This window comes from Salmo trutta, chromosome 12, assembly GCF_901001165.1.
Source record: "Salmo trutta chromosome 12, fSalTru1.1, whole genome shotgun sequence".
NCBI classification, from domain to species: domain Eukaryota; kingdom Metazoa; phylum Chordata; class Actinopteri; order Salmoniformes; family Salmonidae; genus Salmo; species Salmo trutta.
Genome location: NC_042968.1, coordinates 80,684,031 through 80,708,306, shown reverse-complemented (window position 1 = coordinate 80,708,306; position 24,276 = coordinate 80,684,031). Strand labels below are relative to the sequence as shown.

Below are 24,276 nucleotides of genomic sequence, written 5' to 3'. Positions count from 1 at the left end.
TTCAGTTTGAGAAGGAGAGCGTGAAGATGAGGAGGATCGGAGGTAAACTTTGATAGCTTGCTACTATAGATTTGATTAAAAACAATGTTTCTTTCCCATGATGTAGGCCTATTTACCAGAGTTAAATAATTAGCCAGGTTCGAGCCACTTACATTGTGGTGCTGAGACTTGAAGCAGCAGCCACGGCACAATCAATCAGAAACGGACAGCTCATGGTGCTAAAAGTAGGCATAATTCATCTTAACCATATTCATTTTTATTAGACTTTACTGATAACAAGAGGGCTTTGTGTTGGAGCCTGTTTCTTCCTATTTAAGAAAGAAGAGGTAGGTCTACCTGTTTGACAGAAGAAATTAGGCTGCTGCTATATCCATACATTTGTCAGTCAATTCCTCCACTCTTTAAATAGCCTACCTCAGTGTCATTGAAGGGCTGTTAAGTTAAAAACTAGACTCAAATTGAGAGGGTATGAGATGTTATGTCATATGCCTACTTTTTACTAAAGAGAATGGCAAAAAGCACAGCCCTACCCCTTGTTATCTTAAGATTTTGAAGAAAATAGAATGGATCCGATTATATAAAGTGATCTATAAAATCGCTTTAGTCCGCGATGCTTTATGCTAGAAACAATCTGTATCATTGGGGATATCATTGTTTTGTTTCTTTGACATTGAGAGGCTGATCTACAACCTCTTATATCCAAGGAGACAAAAAAATCACTTTGCTTGGGAAGCAATCTAATTCTGTCACTATCAATTGATTAAGCTATTCACTTTCTGTACAATAAAATATGTTTAAACCCAGACAGCTTTTAGGGAAGCACTTACGACCTTCTCTCGTTGGGTTAAGCAATGGAAGAAGAGTAGCCAGCAGTTAAAGCTTACATTTTTCTGCATCAGTAGGCCTACTCTGTCTGGGGTGGAAAGGTAGGCCTACTCTGTCTGGGGTGGAAAGGTACCTTTCCTACTCTGTCTGGGGTGGAAAGGTAGGCTTTTCTGTCTGGGGTGAAAAAGGTAGGCCTTCTCTGTCTGGGGTGGAAAGGTAGGACTACTCTGTCTGGGTGGAAATGTAGGCCTACTCTGTCTGGGGTGGAAAGGTAGGTCTACTCTGTCTGGGGTGGAAAGGTAGGCCTACTCTGTCTGGGGTGGAAAGGTAGACCTACTCTGTCTGGGGTGGAAAGGTAGGCCTACTCTGTCTGGGGTGGAAAGGTAGGCCTACTCTGTCTGGGGTGGAAAGGTAGACCTCTGTCTGGGGTGGAAAGGTAGGCCTACTCTGTCTGGGGTGGAAAGGTAGACCTCTGTCTGGGGTGGAAAGGTAGGCCTACTCTGTCTGGGGTGGAAAGGTAGACCTCTGTCTGGGGTGGAAAGGTACCTTTCCTACTCTGTCTGGGGTGGAAAGGTAGGCCTTCTCTGTCTGGGGTGGAAAGGTAGGCCTACTCTGTCTGGGGTGGAAAGGTAGGCCTACTCTGTCTGGGGTGGAAAGGTACCTTTCCTACTCTGTCTGGGGTGGAAAGGTACCTTTCCTACTCTGTCTGGGGTGGAAAGGTACCTTTCCTACTCTGTCTGGGGTGGAAAGGTACCTTTCCTACTCTGTCTGGAGTGGAAAGGTAGGCCTAACTTTTGAAAGTACCATGTTCAGATTCATAATGACGTCTCAGATGTAATTATTTGCAAACAGGGCCAGTGTCGTTGCAAACAAGACACACTGATTTGACATTGGAGAAATATGACAAGATGAACAGATAGGCCTCTCTCTCTGTCCCTTCGTTTGGTAATTTGTGTGGCATTAAAAAAATATTCTGCTGATATGTAAAATTACGTAGAATTGCATGACATTATAATAGATTCATGCAATGCTTTTACTATAAAGGAGATCTTTCTACCCCTACTCTTGTTCACATTGGTCTGCGAACCCACAACCTTCTAGCCCACAGCCATGTTCGCTCTCAAAAGTCCTATGTTGCCATGTAATGCTTACAGGACGAAGAACAGTTTGTAAAACTGCATACGTAAGGCTCTGGTCTGTCCCAGAAGTGAGGCTAAACGCTAGACGTACTCTGCTATCCACTTAGGTTTATTATTATTGTGTGTTCAGGGAGGGTTTAGGTCAAATATATTTTGCTGAAGGGAGGGCCATACATTTTCATTTCAAAGAGGTCCAATTTTCTCCATGTAACCCTTATTATAAATACTGTTTACTCCCTAAATGCAGGCTATTTCATTAGTGTTGCCTTGCACAACAGATATGTCAGGTGAAACCACTGTCTATAAATGGTCTAGTGATATGCTGTCCTGGGATTACTCCTATGTTCATCTGCTGCCAGATTATTCCTGTGTTCATCTCCAGACATCCGTCCTAAACATTGAGAGAGCAGAGTTGGGCTATGGCGCCCAAGCATCACCTGCCTCTGGAGCGGTGGCACTGCACAGAGCAGTAGCTGGCTTAGGGAATGCGTGTCACTGTGCTGGTGGTGGCGGGTCCGGGGCCCGTTTGGGTGAGGGTGCGGTGGTGACTACGACAGTGGACATTGACTTGGGGGAGCCTGCTGCCGAGCGCTGCTGGAGCTGCTGGGCTGGCACCGTCTGGATCCGCACCTGGAGGAGACAGATACATCAGCCACTCCTACCAACTACTATAGCCGATGGGTCAGGAGTTCCCCCATCACATGGTCAGGAACAATTCTTGTCCTGCAACAGAATGCAGTTTGTTTGGGAGCTGAGTAACGGATAACAGGTGAGCTGCTGACTGACCTGTGTGGCCTGTCCCTGCTGCTGCAGCTGCTGCAACTGTTGAGCCGTGACAAAGCTGACTGGCTTGTTCCCAGCTATCAGCTTGGTACCGGCAGGCATGGTGGTGAGGATGATGTTCCTGCCCAGACTGCTGATACTGCACCGACCATATACATACACAGTGAGCTACAAAAGTATTGGGACAGTGAAACATTTTTGCTTGTTTTGGCTCTGTACTCCAGCACTTCTGAAATGATCAAATGACTGAGGTTAAAGTGCAGACTGTCAGCTTTAATTTGAGGGTATTTTCATCCATATATCCAGAAATTACAGCACTTTTTATACATAGTCCCCCATGTTAGGGGACCAAAAGAATTGGGACAAATTCACGCATCCTGAATGAATGGTGAATAATGATGAGTGAGAAAGTTAGAGGTATAAACATCATACGTCCCCCAGAAATGCTAACCTCCCCTGTTTTTGGTAACGGTGAGAGGTTAGCATGTGTTGGGGATATGTTATTTGTGCATCTAACTTTCTCACTCATCATTATACACGATTAATTCAGGACATCTGTAATCATGGTAGCATCCACATTCATGTAGATGTGTTAGAAACATATTCTATTCATTTTGCTTCATAGGATGCTGCGTTGTGCATCGTATGATAATAAATACATCATTTGGGAATGATTTATGTATTTTTTAAGTTACATTTCTTCAAAACTTGATTGGAGAGAAGCAAAACATTTTGGGACTATGTCAACAACAATGGACTAAAAGATAGTTTTGGGGTGGAGTTCTGGATAAGAGCGTCTGCTAAATGACTTAAATGTAAATGTAAATGAACTGAACATGAGGACTCACTTGGTACTGAGGTTTCCTTTCAGTATGGGCGTGGTCATCACACTCTTACTTTTCAGTGGTTGGCTGAGGACAGACAGAGGCACTGTGAACCGAGCTGGTAACTTCCCCTGGGGAAATAAAAGAGGGAGACAATCATTGGATGATCCTTTCAAAGGTGGGGTGGTGGGGGCTATATAGAATGGGGCTATATAGAATGGGGCTATATAGAATGGGGCTATATAGAATGTGGCTATATAGAATGGGGCTATATAGAATGTGGCTATATAGAATGGGGCTATCGAGAATGGGGCTATCGAGAATGGGGCTATCGAGAATGGGGCTATATAGAATGTGGCTATATAGAATGTGGCTATATAGAATGTGGCTATCGAGAATGGGGCTATCGAGAATGGGGCTATCGAGAATGGGGCTATCGAGAATGGGGCTATATAGAATGGGGCTATATAGAATGGGGCTATATAGAATGTGGCTATATAGAATGTGGCTATCGAGAATGGGGCTATCGAGAATGGGGCTATCGAGAATGGGGCTATATAGAATGTGGCTATATAGAAGGTGGCTATCGAGAATGGGGCTATATAGAATGTGGCTATATAGAATGTGGCTATATAGAAGGTGGCTATCGAGAATGGGGCTATAGAGAATGGGGCTATCGGGAATGGGGCTATATAGAATGGGGCTATCGAGAATGGGGCTATATAGAATGGGGCTATAGAGAATGGGGCTATCGGGAATGGGGCTATAGAGAATGGGGCTATCGAGAATGGGGCTATATAGAATGGGGCTATAGAGAATGGGGCTATAGAGAATGGGGCTATAGAGAATGGGGCTACATAGAATGGGGCTACATAGAATGGGGCTACATAGAATGGGGCTACATAGAATGGGGCTACATAGAATGGGGCTACATAGAATGGGGCTACAGAGAATGGGGCTATAGAGAATGGGGCTATAGAGAATGGGGCTATAGAGAATGGGGCTACATAGAATGGGGCTATATAGAATGGCGCTATATAGAATGTGGCTATAGACAATGGGGCTATATAGAATTGGGCTACATAGAATGGGGCTATATAGAATGTCTTGAAAATAAGAGAGATCCCACGTTAGCCCTCCCAACAGAGGCAGAGAAGGTGTCTGGATAAAGAATTGCTACACTCCTGTTATTACACAACCATCCTGAATCCCACAGTAGATATAAGAGGGGAGTTAATGGTGATGTTGATGAAGCTGTGGGTCTTACTGGTTGTGTGGACACCACTGTGGCTGTGACGGGGACCTGGCGGACAGTAGCTGTGGCTGTTCCCAGAGTCAGGGAGCCTGAGGCAGAAGAGCCTACCGTCACCCCTTTAGCTCCGGCCAGTCCGCTGGTGGCTATGGTGACAGTGGCGGCTCCAGTGGAGACTGGTTTGCTGCCAGTGGTGGTTGTCATTGTGATGGTTTGGCCCTGTTTCTGTGGGATGACCCCGAGGCCGGGCATGATCCGTATGGTGGTGCCACTCTTCGAGTCAGACGAGGAGACGGTGGAGAAGGTTCTGGTCTTCTGCTCTGCCATAGTGACTGCTAGGGTGGGCATCAGGCGGATAGTATCCCCTGCAGCCTTCAGCAGGGTGGTGGTGCCAGCAGAGGCCTTGCTGGTCCGGACTTCACCCGAGGAGGAGGCTGGGCTGGAGGTGGAGTGGGGTGGGGTCACATGGAGAGTAGCAGATATGCTCTTGGTAGTGGCAGTGCCTAACATGTCGGGGGTGAGTTTGACGGTGGTGAGAGGGGACTTAGTTAGGGTGGCCATCATGTCAGGAGTGATCCGCAGCACCGTCTGTCCTTTAGAGTCTGTGGTGATGGAGGAGGGGGGCAGGCGGAGCACATCCTTGCCCTGGATGCGAAGATTGGTCGCCGTTATTGGAAGACCCGGTCTACCTTGAGACTTTATGCCCAACTGGCCTGTGATAGCCACCTTTAGAGAGATAAATTACATGAGAATAAAACATACAGAAAATACTCTGACAAATGAAAAAAAAAATCTCTTTCATGAACACATTACAGCGAAACTATAAATATCTGAAACCTTATTTACATGTAAATCCTTAAATGCCTCATAATGAACTGTAATAACTTCCTGTTCACCTGTTTGATGATGTTCTGGCTGGTGACTCCCTGTCGGACAGAGGGGGAGGTAGGGTTGTGTGCTGGGCTGCCAGGGGACGCAGTCTGAGGTTTGAGGACAGTAACAGCAGTCGTCAGGCCTGACACTGACAGGGTTGTCTGCCCTCTGGACGCCTGCACCTGGATGGGGCTACCAGCAGACTGGGTCCTCAGTGGTAACGACACCACAGCCTGCTCAGTTACAGGGTGGAGAAAGGAGAAACACAACCGTTCAATTACCTGCGCCAGTGTATTACAGCAAAAAATGCCTCTTATCTGTGGTTCAAGACCATGTCTGATTAATACAGTTAAACATGGTGCAAATTCCAGGTAAATGTTTTTAACTCTACTCAAAATCAATGTAATACTGAAGAGACTCAGTTCTCTTGATAGTAAGCATTGCATTGTTTTGTGGGTAACAGAATGGTCAGTGATTAACCTGTGTGATGCCCTTGGTTCCCATGGTGACTGGCACTCTGATTTGATGAGGGGTTTGGTGCACCAGCGTGGCATGCTGTCCTCCTGCTGTCTGGGAAGAAACCACTCGTACCTGTGGGAGAGAGCCTGACTGGTGGCCCACTACCCTGGCTGTGTGTTGGGAGGTAGCTGGCTGAGAGACCTGGGGGCCAGACTGGCAGCTGGACAACAGGGTCCCCAGCTGGGGCATGGGGGGAGGAGACACCAGTAGAACACTAAGGGTGAAGAGAGCAGTGCATTAGTACTAACATAACATAAAGAAGTTCTATAATTCAGTCTGATAAGAGTTCATCCATGGAAACTGGGTTATACTGACCCAGGACTGGTCTTGACTGAATCTGGGATCCCAGCTTTGGTGGGGGTTGTGGCTACAGGGGCGAGGGGTGATTTGGGGGTTCCAGGGGTGCTGGTAGTGGGGGTGGTCGGAGTTGGGGACATGGGACCCCCCACATCACTTGCTTCCAGGCCTCCAGGGGTCTTACCACCCCCCTCCTTACTTCCAGACTTCTATAACACACAGGGTGCATAGTCACCATCAACACAAACCACAACCATGACATACAGTTACAGCCAGTTATATTGGCACCATTGCCAATATAAAAACAGCTTCTATCTCGAGGCAATCAGACTGTTAAATAGCCATTAATAGCCGGCCTCGGCCCAGTACCCTGCCATGAACTTAGTGACTGTTACTAGCCGACTACCACCCGGTACTCTACCATGAACCTTAGAGACTGCTGCCCTATGTACATGGTCATTAAACACTGGTCACTTTAATAATATTTACATATAATTTCACATACTTTATTCTAGTCAAGGCTCATCCTATATAAATACTTCTGTACACACCTTTTTTATTCATATCAAATCAAATGTATTTATATAGCCCTTCTTACATCAGCTGATATCTCAAAGTGCTGTACAGAAACCCAGCCTAAAACCCCAAACAGCAAGCAATGCAGGTGTAGAAGCACGGTGGCTAGGAAAAAGGCCAAAACCTAGGAAGAAACCTAGAGAGGAACCAGGCTATGAGGGGTGGCCAGTCCTCTTCTGGCTGTGCCGGGTGGAGATTATAACAGAACATTGCCAAGATGTTCAAATGTTCATAAATGACCAGCATGGTCAAATAATAGTAATCAGTGAACAGGTCAGGGTTCCAAAGCCATAATTTGCTTTCTAATGATCATGATCTTTTCCTCAAAGAAGTTCATGAATTTATTACTGCAGAAGTGAAAGCCATCCTCTCTTGGGGAACGCTGCTTTTTAGTTAGCTTTGCGACAGTATCAAAAATAAATTTCAGATTGTTCTTATTTTCCTCAATTAAGTTGGAAAAATAGGATGATCGAGCAGCAGTGAAGGCTCTTCGATACTGCACGGTACTGTCTTTCCAAGCTAGTCGGAAGACTTCCAGTTTGGTGTGGCGCCATTTCCGTTCCAATTTTCTGAAAGCTTGCTTCAGAGCTCGGGTATTTTCTGTATACCAGGGAGCTAGTTTCTTAAGATAAATGTTTTTAGTTTTTAGGGGTGCAACTGCATCTAGGGTATTGCGCAAGGTTAAATTGAGTTCCTCAGTTAGGTGGTTAACTGATTTTTGTCCTCTGACGTCCTTGGGTAGGCAGAGGGAGTCTGGAAGGGCATCATGGAATCTTTGGGTTGTCTGAGAATTTATAGCACGACTTTTGATGCTCCTTGGTTGGGGTCTGAGCAGATTATTTGTTGCGATTGCAAACGTAATAAAATGGTTGTCCGATAGTCCAGGATTATGAGGAAAAACATTAAGATCCACAACATTTATTCCATGGGACAAAACTAGGTCCAGAGTATGACTGTGGCAGTGAGTAGGTCCAGAGACATGTTGGACAAAACCCACTGAGTCGATGATGGCTCCGAAAGCCTTTTGGAGTGGGTCTGTGGACTTTTCCATGTGAATATTAAAGTCACCAAAAATTTGAATATTTTCTGCTATGACTACAAGGTCCGATAGGAATTCTGGGAACTCAGTGAGGAACGCTGTAGATGGCCCAGTATGACTGTAAACAGTAGCTATAAAAAGTGATTGAGTAGGCTGCATAGATTTCATGACTAAAAGCTCAAAAGACGAAAACGTCTGTTTTTTTTTGTAAATTGAAATTTTCTATCGTGAATGTTAGCAACACCTCCACCTTTGTGGGATGCGTTGGGGATATGGTCACTGGTGTAACCAGGAGGTGAGGCCTCATTTAACACAGTAAATTCATCAGGCTTAAGCCATGTTTCAGTCAGGCCAATCACATCAAGATTATGATCAGTGATTAGTTCATTGACTATAACTGCCTTTGAAGTGAGGGATCTAACATTAAGTAGCCCTATTTTGAGATGTGAGGTATCACGATCTCTTTCAATAATGGCAGGAATGGAGGAAGTCTTCATTCCAGTGAGATTGCTAAGGCGAACACCGCCATGTTTAGTTTTGCCCAACCTAGGTCGAGGCACAGACACGGTCTCAATGGGGATAGCTGAGCTGACTACACTGACTGTGCTAGTGGCAGACTCCACTAAGCTGGCAGGCTGGCTAACAGCCTGCTGCCTGGCCTGCTGCACCCTATTTCATTGTGGAGCTAGAGGAGTTAGAGCCCTGTCTATGTTCGTAGATAAGATGAGAGCACCCCTCCAGCTAGGATGGAGTCCGTCACTCCTCAACAGGCCAGGCTTGGTTCATACTGTCCATAATGTCTACAGCGCCTTCAGAAAGTATTCACACCCCTTTACTTCTTCAGGAGTACACATTTAAGTTGGAAGGATTCACTCTGTGTGCAATAAGTTTTTAACATTATTTTTTTTAATGACTACCTCATCTCTGTACCCCACACGTGTATAATAATGTTTACATAGCTTTGCCCTACTCATCTCATATGTATATACTGTATTCTATTCTACTGTATTTTAGTCTATGCCTCTCAATATTTATATATTCCTTAATTCCATTATTTTACTTTTAGATTTGTGTATTGTTGTGAATTGTTAGATATTACTGCACTGTTGGAGCTAGAAACACAAGCATTTCGCTACACCCGCAATAACATCTGCTAAACACGTGTATGTGACCAATAAAATGTGATTTGATATACAATTATCTGAAAGGTCTCTCAGTCGAGCAGAGCAGTTCAAACACAGATTCAACAACACAAACGAGGGAGGTTTTCCAATGCCTCGCAAAGAAGGGCACCTATTGGTAGATGGGTAAAAAATAAAAAAACACAGACATTGAATATCCCTTTGAGCATGGTGAAGTTATTAATTACACTTTGGATGGTGTATCAATACACCCATTCACTACAAAGATAGAGGTGTCCTTCCTAACTCAGTTGCCGGAGAGGAAGGAAACCTCCAATGGTGACTTTAAAACAGAGATAGGAGAAAACTGAGGATGGATCAACAACATTGTAGTTATTCCACTATACTAACCTAAATGACAGAGTTAAAAGAAGGCAGCTTGTACAGAATAAAAATATTCCAAAACATGCATCATGTTTTGTTTATATATATATATATATATATATATATTTTTTTTTTACCTTTATTTAACTAGGCAAGTCAATTAAGAACAACTTCTTCTTTACAATGACGGCCTACACCAGCCAAACCAAGACGACGCTGGGTCAATTGCGCGCCGCCCTATGGGACTCCTAATCACGGCTGGTTGTGATACAGCCTGGATTCGAACCAGGGTGTCTGTAGTGACGCCTCTAGCACTGAGATGCAGTGCCTTAGACCGCTGCGCCACTCAGGAGCCCCCAGTCGGGTAAAATGTATGGAGTAAAAATTAAATTATTTTCTTTAGGAATGTAGTGAAGTAAAAGTACAATAGCCGAGAGGGTATGTCAGTGTACATTAGAGCCGAGAGGGTATGTCAGTGTACATTAGAGCCGAGAGGGTATGTCAGTGTACATTAGAGCCAAGAGGGTATGTCAGTGTACATTAGAGCCGAGAGGGTATGTCAGTGTACATTAGAGCCGAGAGGGTATGTCAGTGTACATTAGAGCCGAGAGGGTATGTCAGTGTACAATAGCCGAGAGGGTATATCAGTGTACAATAGCTGAGAGGGTATATCAGTGTACAATAGCTGTGAGGGTATGTCAGTGTACAATAGCCGAGAGGGTATGTCAGTGTACATTAGAGCCGAGAGGGTATGTCAGTGTACATTAGAGCCGAGAGGGTATGTCAGTGTACATTAGAGCCGAGAGGGTATGTCAGTGTACATTAGAGCCGAGAGGGTATGTCAGTGTACATTAGAGCCGAGAGGGTATGTCAGTGTACAATAGCCGAGAGGGTATGTCAGTGTACAATAGCTGAGAGGGTATATCAGTGTACAATAGCCGAGAGGGTATGTCAGTGTACAATAGCCGAGAGGGTATGTCAGTGTACAATAGCCGAGAGGGTATGTCAGTGTACATTAGAGCTGAGAGGGTATGTTAGTGTACAATAGCCGAGAGGGTATGTCAGTGTACATTAGAGCCGAGAGGGTATGTCAGTGTACAATAGCCGAGAGGGTATGTCAGTGTACAATAGCTGAGAGGGTATATCAGTGTACAATAGCTGTGAGGGTATGTCAGTGTACAATAGAGCCGAGAGGGTATGTCAGTGTACAATAGCCGAGAGGGTATGTCAGTGTACAATAGCTGAGAGGGTATGTCAGTGTACAATAGCTGAGAGGGTATGTCAGTGTACATTAGAGCCGAGAGGGTATGTCAGTGTACATTAGAGCCGAGAGGGTATGTCAGTGTACATTAGAGCCGAGAGGGTATGTCAGTGTACAATAGCCGAGAGGGTATGTCAGTGTACAATAGCCGAGAGGGTATGTCAGTGTACAATAGCCGAGAGGGTATGTCAGTGTACAATAGCCGAGAGGGTATGTCAGTGTACAATAGAGCCGAGAGGGTATATCAGTGTACAATAGCTGAGAGGGTATGTCAGTGTACAATAGAGCCGAGAGGGTATATCAGTGTACAATAGCCGAGAGGGTATGTCAGTGTACAATAGAGCTGAGAGGGTATGTCAGTGTACATTAGAGCTGAGAGGGTATGTCAGTGTACAATAGCCGAGAGGGTATGTCAGTGTAATAGCTGAGAGGGTATGTCAGTGTAATAGCTGAGAGGGTATGTCAGTGTACAATAGCCGAGAGGGTATGTCAGTGTACAATAGCTGAGAGGGTATGTCAGTGTACAATAGCCGAGAGGGTATGTCAGTGTACAATAGCCGAGAGGGTATGTCAGTGTACAATAGCCGAGAGGGTATGTCAGTGTACAATAGCTGAGAGGGTATGTCAGTGTACATTAGAGCTGAGAGGGTATGTCAGTGTACAATAGCTGAGAGGGTATGTCAGTGTACAATAGCCGAGAGGGTATGTCAGTGTACAATAGCCGAGAGGGTATGTCAGTGTACAATAGCCGAGAGGGTATGTCAGTGTACAATAGCCGAGAGGGTATGTCAGTGTACAATAGCTGAGAGGGTATGTCAGTGTACATTAGAGCTGAGAGGGTATGTCAGTGTACAATAGCTGAGAGGGTATGTCAGTGTACAATAGCCGAGAGGGTATATCAGTGTACAATAGCTGAGAGGGTATATCAGTGTACAATAGCTGAGAGGGTATATCAGTGTACAATAGCTGAGAGGGTATGTCAGTGTACAATAGCTGAGAGGGTATATCAGTGTACATTAGCTAAGAGGGTATAAAACGTAAATTTGTCGGAGGTACAGCAATTACAGCAGAGTAGAGGCAGTGGGACTCACAGGCTTCGACGCAGGTTTAGGTTTCTGCTGCAGAGCCTTTCTGGCCTTGGCAGCAGCAGCTTGAGCCTGGTGAATCCTCTCTAGATGAGGACAGAATCATTAGTTGTAACAATGTGCCTGTGGGCTACTGAGGGCTACTGAGGAAAGCAATGTCAACCACATTCAGATCTTATCACTTTTCATTGGTAGAAAGTGCTGCTCACCAAACTCCTCCTGACCGCGGTCGCGGTGCAGGTAAATCCACAGCTTGCGGCCGATGTCATACTTCACACAGGGGTCCTTCTCATAGTGCAGCCTGTCCAGAGCCCCACTCACAACCGTGTTCACCTGCAGGAAACATTACATGAGGTGCAGTGCTCAGTCACAGACAAACAAGGACAGACCGATAACAATAACCCAGTCACCGTGAGGATCTAACCTGAGCACTGGTGACATCTGGTGCCAGGAATTGAGAGTCCTTGAGCAGCTCACAGATCTCAGCTCTGGTCCCCTCTCCGTTGGGCAGCCGGGCTGCTGCGTCCCGCACTGAGGAAGAGGAGGAGGAGCAGAATAGTCCTATCTAACCTGTGGCTACTGCAACAACACCACACACTGATGGCAGGTGTATACATGACTGTGACTGGTTATATTGAAAGGGTCAGTCTTACCCAAGGAGAGGATGGTGACATAAGCTGGGCGGTCAGAGCGCAGCAGAGTGTGTTCTCTGGCTTTGTTGAGAGACATCTCCTTGTCAAAGACCCCCTTAACAGGCCCCACCACAGACTCAAAGCCATGCATTCTGAAGGTGAAGGCTTTGTGTGGCTGGTCGTATCGCTGCTGCTCCTGATGATCAAAACAAGAACATGGACGCATAATGATTACAGAGAACACTGTGTGATCGTTGTAAATAATACTCAATACAGAACAAAGCCTAGACTAAAAAGGTAGAGACGTGACACGGACCTGCACTTGGAAAACATGCCTCTCGTCTCCTGTGCTGGGCCGCACCACGAAGTCAGTCCAACTGCTTAGTTACAGAGAGAACAGCAAACAGTAATTCAATCAAATCTAAATCCCACTATGGCAATAAACACATACACTACCCAAGTCATTCTGAGTAAGAGCATCTGTGAAATGAGTAAAGTGGAAACTTACACTCTAGGGGTGGGAGAAGTCATCTCTGTTAGTTCTTCACATTCTGTCTGTAAAGGACATTGTTTTTTTATTCAAGTGTATTAGAGGGAACCGAAAACGACCATACTGACAGAGTAGTGAGAAGTGGAAATGTGTACTTAAAATACCTTGACCACAACCAAGTCCTTGGAGTCGACCCACAGCTGCCACAGAGCACTCAAATCCTTCTCTCCATCCTGACTGGGACCTTCGAGACATGAGATCGAGACAAACCTCTATGTCTCAAACTATAAATATTTTAATTTGCAATGTGACAGAACTTGGACAGATCATCTGACTGACAAAAAGGAGATCTTACCAATCCATTTCCATCGCTGGGAGTTTTCCCTGAACGCCACATAGGGAGTGAAGCCACTGGGAAGAACCAACATACCGACTGAGTGAGAGAGAGAGAGGAAGACATTGAGCGAAGAAGAGAGAGAGAGAGAGAAGAAAGATGAGAGGATGATGATATTACTGCTTTAACGATGCAGAGAAGAGATGTCTGCCTGGTCACCTTTAGTCTCCCCAGCCAGGAAGTGCAGGGCCGGCAGCACCATCTCTGACCAGCAGGAGGCCGAGGAGAACCAGGGGTTCAGGGAACTAGCTGGAGATGTCTGCCACTGTTGGACCTTCTCCTCCAACTAACAACAGGACATACATGAATCATTACATACTCTTAAAGTGTTACAACAGTTCCAATTCAAAGTAACAGTTCAGCTCATCACATGCCAACTCAGTGGTCTTGTGGTTAGTGTCCACCCTACGTCATACCAAAGACACTAAAAATGGGACCTGATGCAACTCTGCTTGGCACTCGGCAATAAGGAGATAGATTGGGGGTAGAAAGGCCTTGTGATAGACTAGCGTCCTGTCCAGGGGGTGTGCTTGTACATCAAGCTGCCTCACGCTATAGAAACAGGAAATAGGCTCCTGATCCTATGAGCCTTTCTGCCTCGCTTGTGCAAAGCTTCTTACTGATCACATACGCCACCATGTCGCCAAACCTACTAGCAATATACTTGTGTAGGTATAACTGAGTGAATACCATGGTGGTGCTGGCGAGGCCGTCTAGTTTTAGGATGTTCTCCAGCAGGTTGAAGAAGCTCACAGCGATCTCCTCCACCATGGCAGGGCTGCTCTGCACCTCCTCCATCGGCCTGCAGAGAGAAAAGTACGGTGTGCAACTGAATTCATGATAGCATCTAAATGTCTGGAGCACAAGAACATCAGTCAAGTTGTCAATTTGCTTCACTCACTGAATGTATGAACAGAGATGTTCTAACATGACAATAGTATCAAATCAATCAAATGTATTTATAACGTCCTTTTTACATCAGCCGATGTCACAAAGTGCTATTTAGAAACCCAGCCTAAACCCCAAACAGCAAGCAATGCAGATGTAGAAGCATGGTGGCTAGGAAAAACTCCTAGCCACTCTACTCTACTCTACCCTACCCTACTGCACTCTACTGTACTCTACCCTACTCTGCTCAGTTCTACTCTACTGTAGCATGCGATATTTCATTACTAACATGTCAGGTAAAAGTGCCATCTTTGTGGGATGAGTACATAGACTTCACACTGTTACCAGTGCCTGTAATCTGGTTTGGGTTATTAAATCAACCTACCAGGGTGTTTACAAACACTACAGGAACAAGATCATCCACATGTATTGATCACATTGTTCTAATACAGTAAAACTTTGTTCTAAAGCTGTATCCGTACCCATTGGATGCAGTGATCACAATATAGTGGCTATATCCAGGAAAGCCAAAGTTCCAAACGCTGGGCCTAAAATAGTGTAAGAGATCATACAAAAGATTTTGCTGTGACTCTTATGTGGATGATGTTAAAAATATTTGTTGGTCTGATGTAATAAGGAGCATCCAGACGCTGCACTTGATGAATTTAAGAAACTCCTTCCTATTATTGATAAACATGCACCTATTAAGAAACTGACTGTTAGAACTGTTAAGGCTCCTTGGATTGATGAGGAATTGAAAAACTGTATGGCTGAAGCTGAAAGAGATGTGGCAAAAAGAGTTGCTAATAAGTCTGGCTGCACGTCTGACAAGCTGATTTACTGCAAATTCAGAAATTACAGTTGAAGTTGGAGGTTTACATACACCTTAGCCAAATACATTTAAACTCAGTTTTTCACAATTCCTGACATTTAATCATATTAAAAAGTCCCTGTCTTGGGTCAGTTAGGATGAACTTTATTTTAATAATGTGAAATGTCAGAATAATAGTAGAGAGAATGATTTATTTCAGCTTTTATATCTTTCATCACATTCCCAGTGGGTCAGAAGTTTACATACATTCGATTAGCATTTGGCAGCATTGCCTTTAAATTGTTTAACTTGGGTCAAACGTTTTGGGTAGCCTTCCACAAGCTTCCCACAATAAGTTGGGTGAATTTTGGCCCATTCCTCCGGACAGAGCTGGTGTAACTGAGGCAGGTTTGTAGGCCTCCTTGCTCGCACACGCTTTTTCTGTTCTGCCCACACATTATCTATAGGATTGAGGTCAGGGCTTTGTGATGGATATCATAAGGTGAATGCACCAATTTGTAAGTCACTCTGGATAAGAGCGTCTGCTAAATGACGTAAATGTAAAGGTGATGGCCACTCCAATACCTTGACTTTGTTGTCCTTAAGCCATTTTGCCATAACTTTGGAAGTATGCTTGGGGTCATTGTCCATTTGGAAGACCCATTTGCGACCAAGCTTTAACTTCCTGACTGATGTCTTGAGATGTTGCTTCAATATATCCACATAATTTTTTTTTCTCATGATGCCATCTATTTTGTGAAGTGCACCAGTCCCTCCTACAGCAAAGCACCCCCACAACATGATGCTGTCACCCCCGTGCTTCATGGTTGGGATGGTGTTCTTCGGCTTGCAAGCCTCCCACCTTTTTCCTCCAAACATAACAATGGTCATTATGGCCAAACAGTTCTATTTTTGTTTCATCAGACCAGAAGACATTTCTCCAAAAAGTACAATCTTTGTCCCCATGTGCAGTTGCAAACTGTAATCTGGCTTTTTTATGGCGGTTTTGGAGCAGTGGCTTCTTCCTTGCTGAGCGGCCTTTCAGGTTATGTCGATATAGGACTTGTTTTACTGTGGATATAGATACTTTTTTACCCGTTTCCTCTAGCATCTTCACAAGGTCCTTTGCTGTTGTTCTGGGATTGATTTGCACTTTTCGCACCAAAGTACGTTAATCTCTAGGAGACAGTTCAGGAAGGGCAGATTCACTGTCAAATGCCTTCTGTGCATCTAATGTCACTAAGGAATATCAGTTTGGGAAGTAAGATGCGGAGTGAAATTCGTTGGGAGTTGTGTGTTTGAGCAAATACAATGCTACTTCTCTGGTAACAAATTAACAAAAGACTTTCAGCATGCTTATAGAGAAGGGCACTCAACATGTACGCCACTGACATAAATGACTGATGATTGGATGAAAGAAATTGATAATTAGAAGATTGCGGGAGCTGTACTGTTAGAGATCAGTGCAGTCTTGTTGTTGAAAAAACGTGTGCATTATGGCTTTTCAACCTCTACCATATCATGGATTCAGAGCTATCCATCTAATAGAACTCAGAGGGTTTTCTTTACGGGAAGTTTCTCTAATGTCAAATCTGTGGTGTACCGCAGGACAGCTCTCTAGGCCCTCTACTCTTTTCTATTTTTACTAATGACATGCCACTGGCATTAAACAAAGCATGTGTGTCCATGTATGCTGATGATTCAACCATATACAGTTAAATGCCCCCCCTTTCTCCACATTTTGTTACGTTACAGCCTTATTCTAAAATTGATTAAATACATTTTTTCCCCAATACATCTACACACAATACCCCATAATGACAAAGCAAAAACAGGTTTTTAGAAATGTTTGCAAAATACCTTATTTACATAAGTATTCAGACCCTTTGGTATGAAACTCGAAATTGAGCTCAGGTGCATCCTGCTTCCATTGATAATCCTTGAGATGTTTCTACAACTTGATTGGAGTCCACCTGTGATAAATTCAATTGATTGGACATTATTTGGAAAGGCACATAGAGTTGACAGCGCATGTCAGAGCAAAAAGCAAGCCATGAGGTCGAAGGAATTGTCCGTAGAGCTCAGACACAGGATTGTGTTGAGGTACAGATCTGGGGAAGGGTAGCAAAACATTTCTGTAGCATTGAAGGTCCCCAAGAACACAGTGGCCTCCATCATTCTAATATATATATAAAAAAAGAAAAATAAATGAATTGTAATCGGATTTTAGACATGATCATGTCTTCAGAGGAAAAAAGAAACAAAACCAAGCCTATTTTTTATTAAGATTTCAAATAAACAATATGATTTAATGTGACATAAAACAACAGTATATATATAATATATATAATTTTTTATCCCTTTTCTCCCCCAATTTTGTGGTATCTAATTGGTAGTTACAGTCTTGTCTCATCGCTGCAACTCCCGTACGGACTCGGGAGAGGCGAAACACAACCCAACCAAGCCGCACTGCTTCTTGACACAATGCCCACTTAACCCAGAAGCCAGCCGCACCAATGTGTCGGAGGAAACATAGTGCACCTGGCGACTGTGTCAGCGTGCACCGTGCCCGGCCCGCCACAGGAGTTGCTAGTGCGCGATGGGACAAGGATATTCCTGCCAGCCAAACCCTCCACAAACCCAGACGGCGCTGGGCCAATTGTGCGCCAACCCATGGGTCCCCGGTCGCGGCTGGCGGCGACAGAGCTTGGACTCGAACCCAGAATCTCTAGTGGCACAGCTAGCACTGCGATGCCGTGCCTTAGACCACTGCGCCACTCGGGAGGCCGTGGCCTCCATCATTCTTAAACGTCAGAAATTTGGAACCACCAAGACTCTTCCTAGAGCTGGCCGCCCGGCCAAACTGAGCAATCGGGGGAGAAGGGCCTTGGTCAGGGAGGTGACCAAGAACCCAATGGTCACTCTGACAGAGCTCCAGAGTTCTTCTGTGGTGATGGGAGAACCTTCCAGAAGGACAACCATCTCTGAAGCACTCCACTAGACAGAAGCCACATGATAGCCCGCTTGGAGTTTGCCAAAAGGCACCTAAAGGACTCTGACCAAGAGAAACAAGAATCTCTGGTCTGATGAAACCAAGATTAAACTCTTTGGCCTGAATGCCAAGCATCACGTCTAGAGGAAACCAAGCACCATACCTACGTTGAAGCATGGTGGTGGCAGCATCATGCTGTGGGGATGTTTTTCAGCGGCAGGGACTGGGAGACTAGTCAGGATCAACGGAAAGATGAACGGAGCAAAGTACAGAGAGATCCTTGATGAAAACCTGTTCCAGAGTGATCAGGACCTCAGACTGTGGCGAAGGTTCACCTTCCAACAGGACAATGACCCTAAGAACACAGCCAACATAACACAGGAGTGGCTTCGGGACAAGTCTCTGAATGTCCTTGAGTCACCCAGCCAGAGCCCGGACTTGAACCCGATCGAACATCTCCGTGAGACCTGAAAATAGCTGTGCAGCGACGCTCCCCATCCAACCAGACAGAGCTTGAGAGGATCTGCAGAGAAGACTGGGAGAAACTCCACAAATACAGGTGTGTCAAGCCTGTAGCGTCATATCCAAGAAGACTCAAGACTGTAATGCTGCCAAAGGTGCTTCAACAACTGTAATCCATTTGCAAAAAAATTCTAAAAACCTGTTTTGCTTTGTCATTATGGGGTATCGCGTGTAGATTGATTAGGGAAAAAAACATTTCGTAAATTTTAGAAGAAGGTTGTAACGTAACAAAATGTGGAAAAGGTCAAGGGGTCTGAATACTTTCCGAATGCACTGTGCACATCAGCAACCACAGCTAATGAAGATACTTCAACCCTTAACAAAGAGTTGCAGTCTGTTTGGAATGGGTGACCAGTACTAAATTGGTCCTGAACATCTCTAAAACTAAGAGCATTGTATTTGGTACAAATCATTCCCTAAGTTCTATACCTCAGCTGAATCTGGTAATGAATGGAATGGCTGTTGATATTTCTTGTTTTCATAAGAAACATTCATTTGTTATATCTGGAGTATTTCTCCTGTCCTGTGTGAATTTAAGTATGCTCCCTCTAATTCTCTTCCTCTCCCTCCCCTCCCTGAGGACCTGAGCCCTGGAACCATGCCTCAGGACTACCTGGCCTGATGACTCCCTGGCCTGAGGACTTCTTGCTGTCCCCAGTCTACCTGGTCGTGCTGCTGCTCCAGTTTCAACTGTTCTGCCTGCGGCTATGGAACCCTAACCTGTTCACCGGACGTGCTACCTGTCCCAGACCTGCTGTTTTCGACTCTCTCTCTACCACACCTGCTGTCTCTAACTCTGAAAGCTCGGCTATGAAAAGCCAACTGACATTTGAGGTGCTGACCTGTTGCACCCTCTACAATCACTGTGATTATTATTATTTGACCCTGCTGGTCATCTATGAACGTTTGAACATCTTGGCCATGTTCTGTTATAATCTCAACCCAGCACAGCCAGAAGAGGACTAGCCACCCCTGGTTCCTCTCTACGTTTCTTCCTAGGTTCCTGCCTTTCTAGGGACCGTGCTTCTACATCTGCATTGCTTGCTGTTTGGGGTTTAGGCTGGGTTTCTGTATAGCACTTCGTGACATCGACTGATGTAAGAATGGCTTTATAAAGACATTTGATTGATGAGCGCATGGAACTCCTATCTTACATAGCTCAAGTGAACAGCAAACCTAGTTTCAAAAAACAAATAACGCAAGACCTCTCCCCCATGTGACCTACTTGTTGTGTGCATGTACTGACATGTATATGTAACTGATAGATGCACAGACACACTAGATGCACAGACACACTACATGCTAATGTTTTAAATGTATGTAAAATGTAAAGTATTTTGTCTGTAATGTCTTCTTCATTATGTCGGACCCCAGTCAGACTAGCTGTTGCCATTGGCGTCGGGTAACGGGGATCGTAATTAATTAAATCAAATCTCCTGTAACCCTTTTAAAAATGTTTATTTTAGGCTATAGATGCCAGGACAGTGATGTTTTGCTAACCATAGAGGGGTTGGTTGTTTAGCAACAAAACCTACGCGTGCTTAACTATGTGGCAAAACAGATGGTGTTGGCTTAGATTGTTGACAACATGTAAACTATATTTCTAATGAATCAAATCAAATCGACTCACTCTTCCTTGACACTGGGCAGTGGAGTGACTGGGGTCTCAGGCAGAGCAGCTGTGATGTTAACTGATGGAGCTGGGGCTTCTGAAGGCATCAGAGCCTCACAGGGATCCTCAGACTCCACTTTAATTGTCCTCATCTTCTTCTTTCTCCTCTCCTCCCTCATCTTCCTCTTGGGCAGAGCCAGGTCAAACAGTGCTAGATCATAGAAGATACTAGTTAAGAATGTTTCTACACTAGTTGTGCCTTACATCATTCAGAGGATTTAATGGAATCTAGCTACATACACTACTAACCAAAAGTATGTGGACACCCTTTGAAATTAGTGTATTCGGCTATTTCAGCCACACCTGTTGCTGACAGGTGTATAAAATTGAGCACACAGCCATTGACAAACATTTAGCAGTAGAATGGCCTGTATTGTAGAGTTCAGTGACTTTCAACGTGGCACCGCCATAGGATGCCACCTTTCTAACAAGTCAGTCATCAAATTTCTACCCTGCTAGAGCTGCCCAGGTCAACTGTAAGTGCTGTTATTGTGAAGTGGAAACATCTAGAAGCAACAATGGCTCAGCCGCAATGTGGTAGGCTACCCAAGCTCACAGAAAGGGACCGTCGAGTGCTGAAGGGCATAGCGCCCTAAAACTGTCTGTCCTCAGTTGCAACACTCACTACCGAGTTCCAAACTGCCTCTGGGAGAAACATCAGCAAAATAACTGTTCATCGGGAGCTTCATGAAATGGGTTTCCATGGCCGAGCAGCTGTACAAATCGGCTGGAAAGGTGTAAAGCTTGCCGCCATTGGAATCCGGAGCAGTGGAAATTCTGGAAAATCTTAATGTTACAGCATACAATGATTCTAGATGATTCTGTGCTTCCAAATTTGTGGCAACAGTTTGGGGAAGGCCCTTTCCTCTTTCAGCATGACAATGCCCCCATGCACAAAGAGAGGACCATACAGAAATAGTTTCTCAATATCGGTGTGGAAGAACTTGACAGGCCTGCACAGAGCCCTGACCTCAAATCCATCGAACAACTTTGGGATGAACTGGAACACCGACTGCGAGCCAGGCCTAATCGCCCAACATCAGTGCCCGACCTCACTGAATGCTCCCGTGGCTGAATGGAAGCAAGTCCCGCAGCAATGTTCCAACGTCAAGTGGAAAGCCTTCCCAGAAGGGTGGAGGCTGTTATAGCAGCAAAAGGGGGGACCAACTCCATATTAATGCCCATAATTTTGGAATGAGATGTTTGACGAGCAATTGTCCACATACTTTTGGCCAAGTAGTGCATGATTAAATTTGGCTTTATGATTATGATTTTGATTATAGACTTGACTTTACTCACTCATCATGGAGCCTTTACGACCTATGTTCACTCTAGACATCATGTCACCCAGGCGGATGTCAGAAGTCATCAAGTCTGGATGATCCTGTGCAAATAACAATGACTAGGATTAGGATACAAGGAAATGTTGTACAAGATGATATTAGGTAGATAAACAGTGTCCCCAATTTCCAATCACACCTTGATTTTATGGATAGCAGAATTGTCTGCTGTTTTTGTGAATGGAGAAGCATAGAAGAAACTAACCGGTTGTCGTCTCCTCTTCTCTCTATGTCTCCGTAGCATGGCTCTCATGTCCTTCTCTCCCAGTTCTTGCTTATCTGTGTAAGCAGGCACCACATATCTTCAATCACTACATCTGCAGAGTCTTTATGTACATTACAGCAGTAGGGCTGGGAATTGCCAGGGACCTCACGATACAATATTATCACGATACTTAGGTGCCGATACGATATGTATTGCGATTCGATGTTCAAAACATATTGTTCACTATATGTCTGCTGCAGCAAGACAGAGAGCATGAGAACTCGAGTTTTGATCGGTCATGGAAATACATGTGCTGAAAACATGTTGGCTCTCTATTTAAAAAGAAGACGGAGAACAAGCTATTGGACGAAAAATACCGGAGTTTTGGCGCAGTTACAGCTGACTAGCGCAAGCTAGTGCTATCTAGCAAAATCAATACTTGGAGTCAAAGTATCGATTTAATATCGTCCAAAACAATATTGCGATATGTAACCATAAATGTTTTCCCCCAATCATTATACAGTAGCTGTATAGATCTACTGTAACTGACCGGTGGTCTTCATGTCCTGGGTGGAGAGACTGGGCAGAACCCTGACAGAGACTGTGGGCGTTGGAGAGGAAGGAGATTGAGGTGTTGGCAGCCAAGAGGCTGTATCTGCAAATACAAGGCAAAGGACAAGTATGTGACATAGAAAACATTGAAAGATGAACTCTGACACTTATTCAATGCTGCTAAATGCAATTACATTTCAACATTCTAGGCTGATGAAAGCAGACTCACCATCATCGTCAGATGAGGCATTGCTGTCTCCACACTCAGTTTTAACTTCCCTCAGTATCCGGCACACTCTTCCTCTGACCCTCTGTTCCTGCACCTCACCATGTGTCTGGGTGGGATACTTTCTGTTCACCGCAATGTCAGGGCCACTGCGGACAGCCAACTCTAACAGTTCCTAAACACACAGAAATGATATACATGAACATACTGAGGAAGGCCATTCACCTTGTGCTTGAGACTGAAGCTTGAAGATATATGCCGTACCTTTCTAGAGACCAGGATCTGTTTAAGGAGTTTGTGGTAGTACTGCTGCAACGAGTTCAGCTGGCGTTTTTTCTGGGACTTGGCACACAGCTGTCTGTACTTAACCACTTCTGGATTGAAATGGCCATCTGGGGAGAGCACAGTGGTTCATGATATCACTGATATGCCATAAACAGTCCAAAAACTTACTCAAAATCAAGCCGTTTGAGAGGCGGAATGTTACCTTGGAACAGTTTCTGTGCAAGATGCAAGGGGTTTCCGAAGCAGAAGTTCTGTTTGTTGAAGAGTTTGCTGATGGTGCTGTCCTGCTCACTAGTGTTGTCTTCTTGAAAGTGGGGTAACAGTTGACGGAGATGCTGCCTCTGGTCATCTGTCAGTACTTCAGACCAGGTGCTTTCACTCAGCACAGAGAAGAAGATTTCAGGCTGTTTGCCCAACAAAAACAAAAAATATATATAAACAGAACTGTAAATGCAACAATCAATATACAGTACACCTTTATATATACTGTCTATGCAGTGTACACAATGCATAAACAGCATATGATAAAGTTAACACAGAAATCACTGCAGTATGCTTTTATTAGCTACTCACATCCTCAAGCAGGTCTTCTGGAAGACTCACTTGACAGTTTCCCAACATGCACTCTTCCGTGATGCGCCCATCATTGCCCTCCCCTGAGTCTAGGGGGTCGGTCAGCATGTGATCAAGGGCATCCATTCTGATCTTCCTTAACAATCTGAAGAAAAAAAATGAATTCCATTGGTAGCTACAGTAACGTTCGCTATCTAACTAAAATCACCAGTCCATTGGCGTTGTTAGCTAGCTAGCTAACGTAAAATAGAACCGTTTAGTCTGCATTTCTACAGAAAACATGATCGATCTTGTTGGCTGGCTAACTAGATATTACATTATCATGTCAAGGATAAAATACACACCAACAACACATGTCAACGTGAGCTACTAGCTAAATTATGCTAGCCAGCTACCTAAGGCAAGATAACTACACCAGGAAAAATACGATTCAATGAAGTATTCTGCGCACTTTGGATATGATTATCTAGCTAGCAATGTGAGCTTAAACAATAGATAACTAGTTTCGCTAACAAAGCCAAAATGAACCAATTTACCAGAAAATAGAGCACACTGGACACCGGATAAAAGAGTCAGAGGGGAATCATAACAACGACGTACCAATACGGTTTCCGTCCCGTCTGCTAAGTCTACCGTGAGTACTTCCAATTTCCTCGATTCTGGTTGCATTCGAAGCACGAAAAGTTCAGCGATGATTTAAACAAGTTCTTTGGATA

General features: G+C 44.6%; 1 protein-coding gene across 3 annotated transcripts; it reads right to left on the bottom strand.

Annotated features, from left to right (window-relative positions):
- Positions 1–2,052: 2,052 nt before the first annotated feature.
- Positions 2,053–24,182, bottom strand: LOC115204349 (nuclear factor related to kappa-B-binding protein-like). 3 transcript variants are annotated; one of them, XM_029769849.1, is made up of 26 exons: positions 24,097–24,182; positions 23,561–23,705; positions 23,190–23,391; positions 22,967–23,094; positions 22,706–22,877; positions 22,475–22,579; positions 21,925–21,998; positions 21,679–21,763; positions 20,338–20,530; positions 14,185–14,296; positions 13,654–13,780; positions 13,456–13,533; positions 13,265–13,344; positions 13,119–13,165; positions 12,927–12,990; positions 12,632–12,806; positions 12,403–12,509; positions 12,188–12,311; positions 11,985–12,064; positions 6,531–6,721; positions 6,177–6,429; positions 5,720–5,929; positions 4,839–5,549; positions 3,596–3,702; positions 2,751–2,886; positions 2,053–2,594 (listed from the first exon to the last, which is right to left on the bottom strand). In XM_029769849.1, the coding sequence occupies exons 2-26, from the start codon at positions 23,684–23,686 to the stop codon at positions 2,457–2,459; spliced, it is 3,825 nt and encodes a 1,274-aa protein (XP_029625709.1). In that variant the 5' UTR covers positions 23,687–23,705; positions 24,097–24,182; the 3' UTR covers positions 2,053–2,456. The 3 variants fall into 3 exon arrangements, with proteins under 3 accessions (XP_029625709.1, XP_029625711.1, XP_029625710.1); XM_029769851.1 differs by having other exon boundaries at positions 6,531–6,718; XM_029769850.1 differs by having other exon boundaries at positions 12,927–12,987.
- Positions 24,183–24,276: the final 94 nt, after the last annotated feature.

Coding starts and splice junctions, on each gene's coding strand:
- LOC115204349 (XM_029769849.1), bottom strand. CDS start 23,686: ATGGATGCCCTTGATCACATGCTGACCGACCCCCTAGACTCAGGGGAG. Junction 13,534..13,653: donor CCTGGCTGGGGAGACTAAAG/GTGACCAGGCAG, acceptor TCTCTCACTCAG/TCGGTATGTTGGTTCTTCCC. Junction 5,930..6,176: donor GAACCAAGGGCATCACACAG/GTTAATCACTGA, acceptor GTAACTGAGCAG/GCTGTGGTGTCGTTACCACT.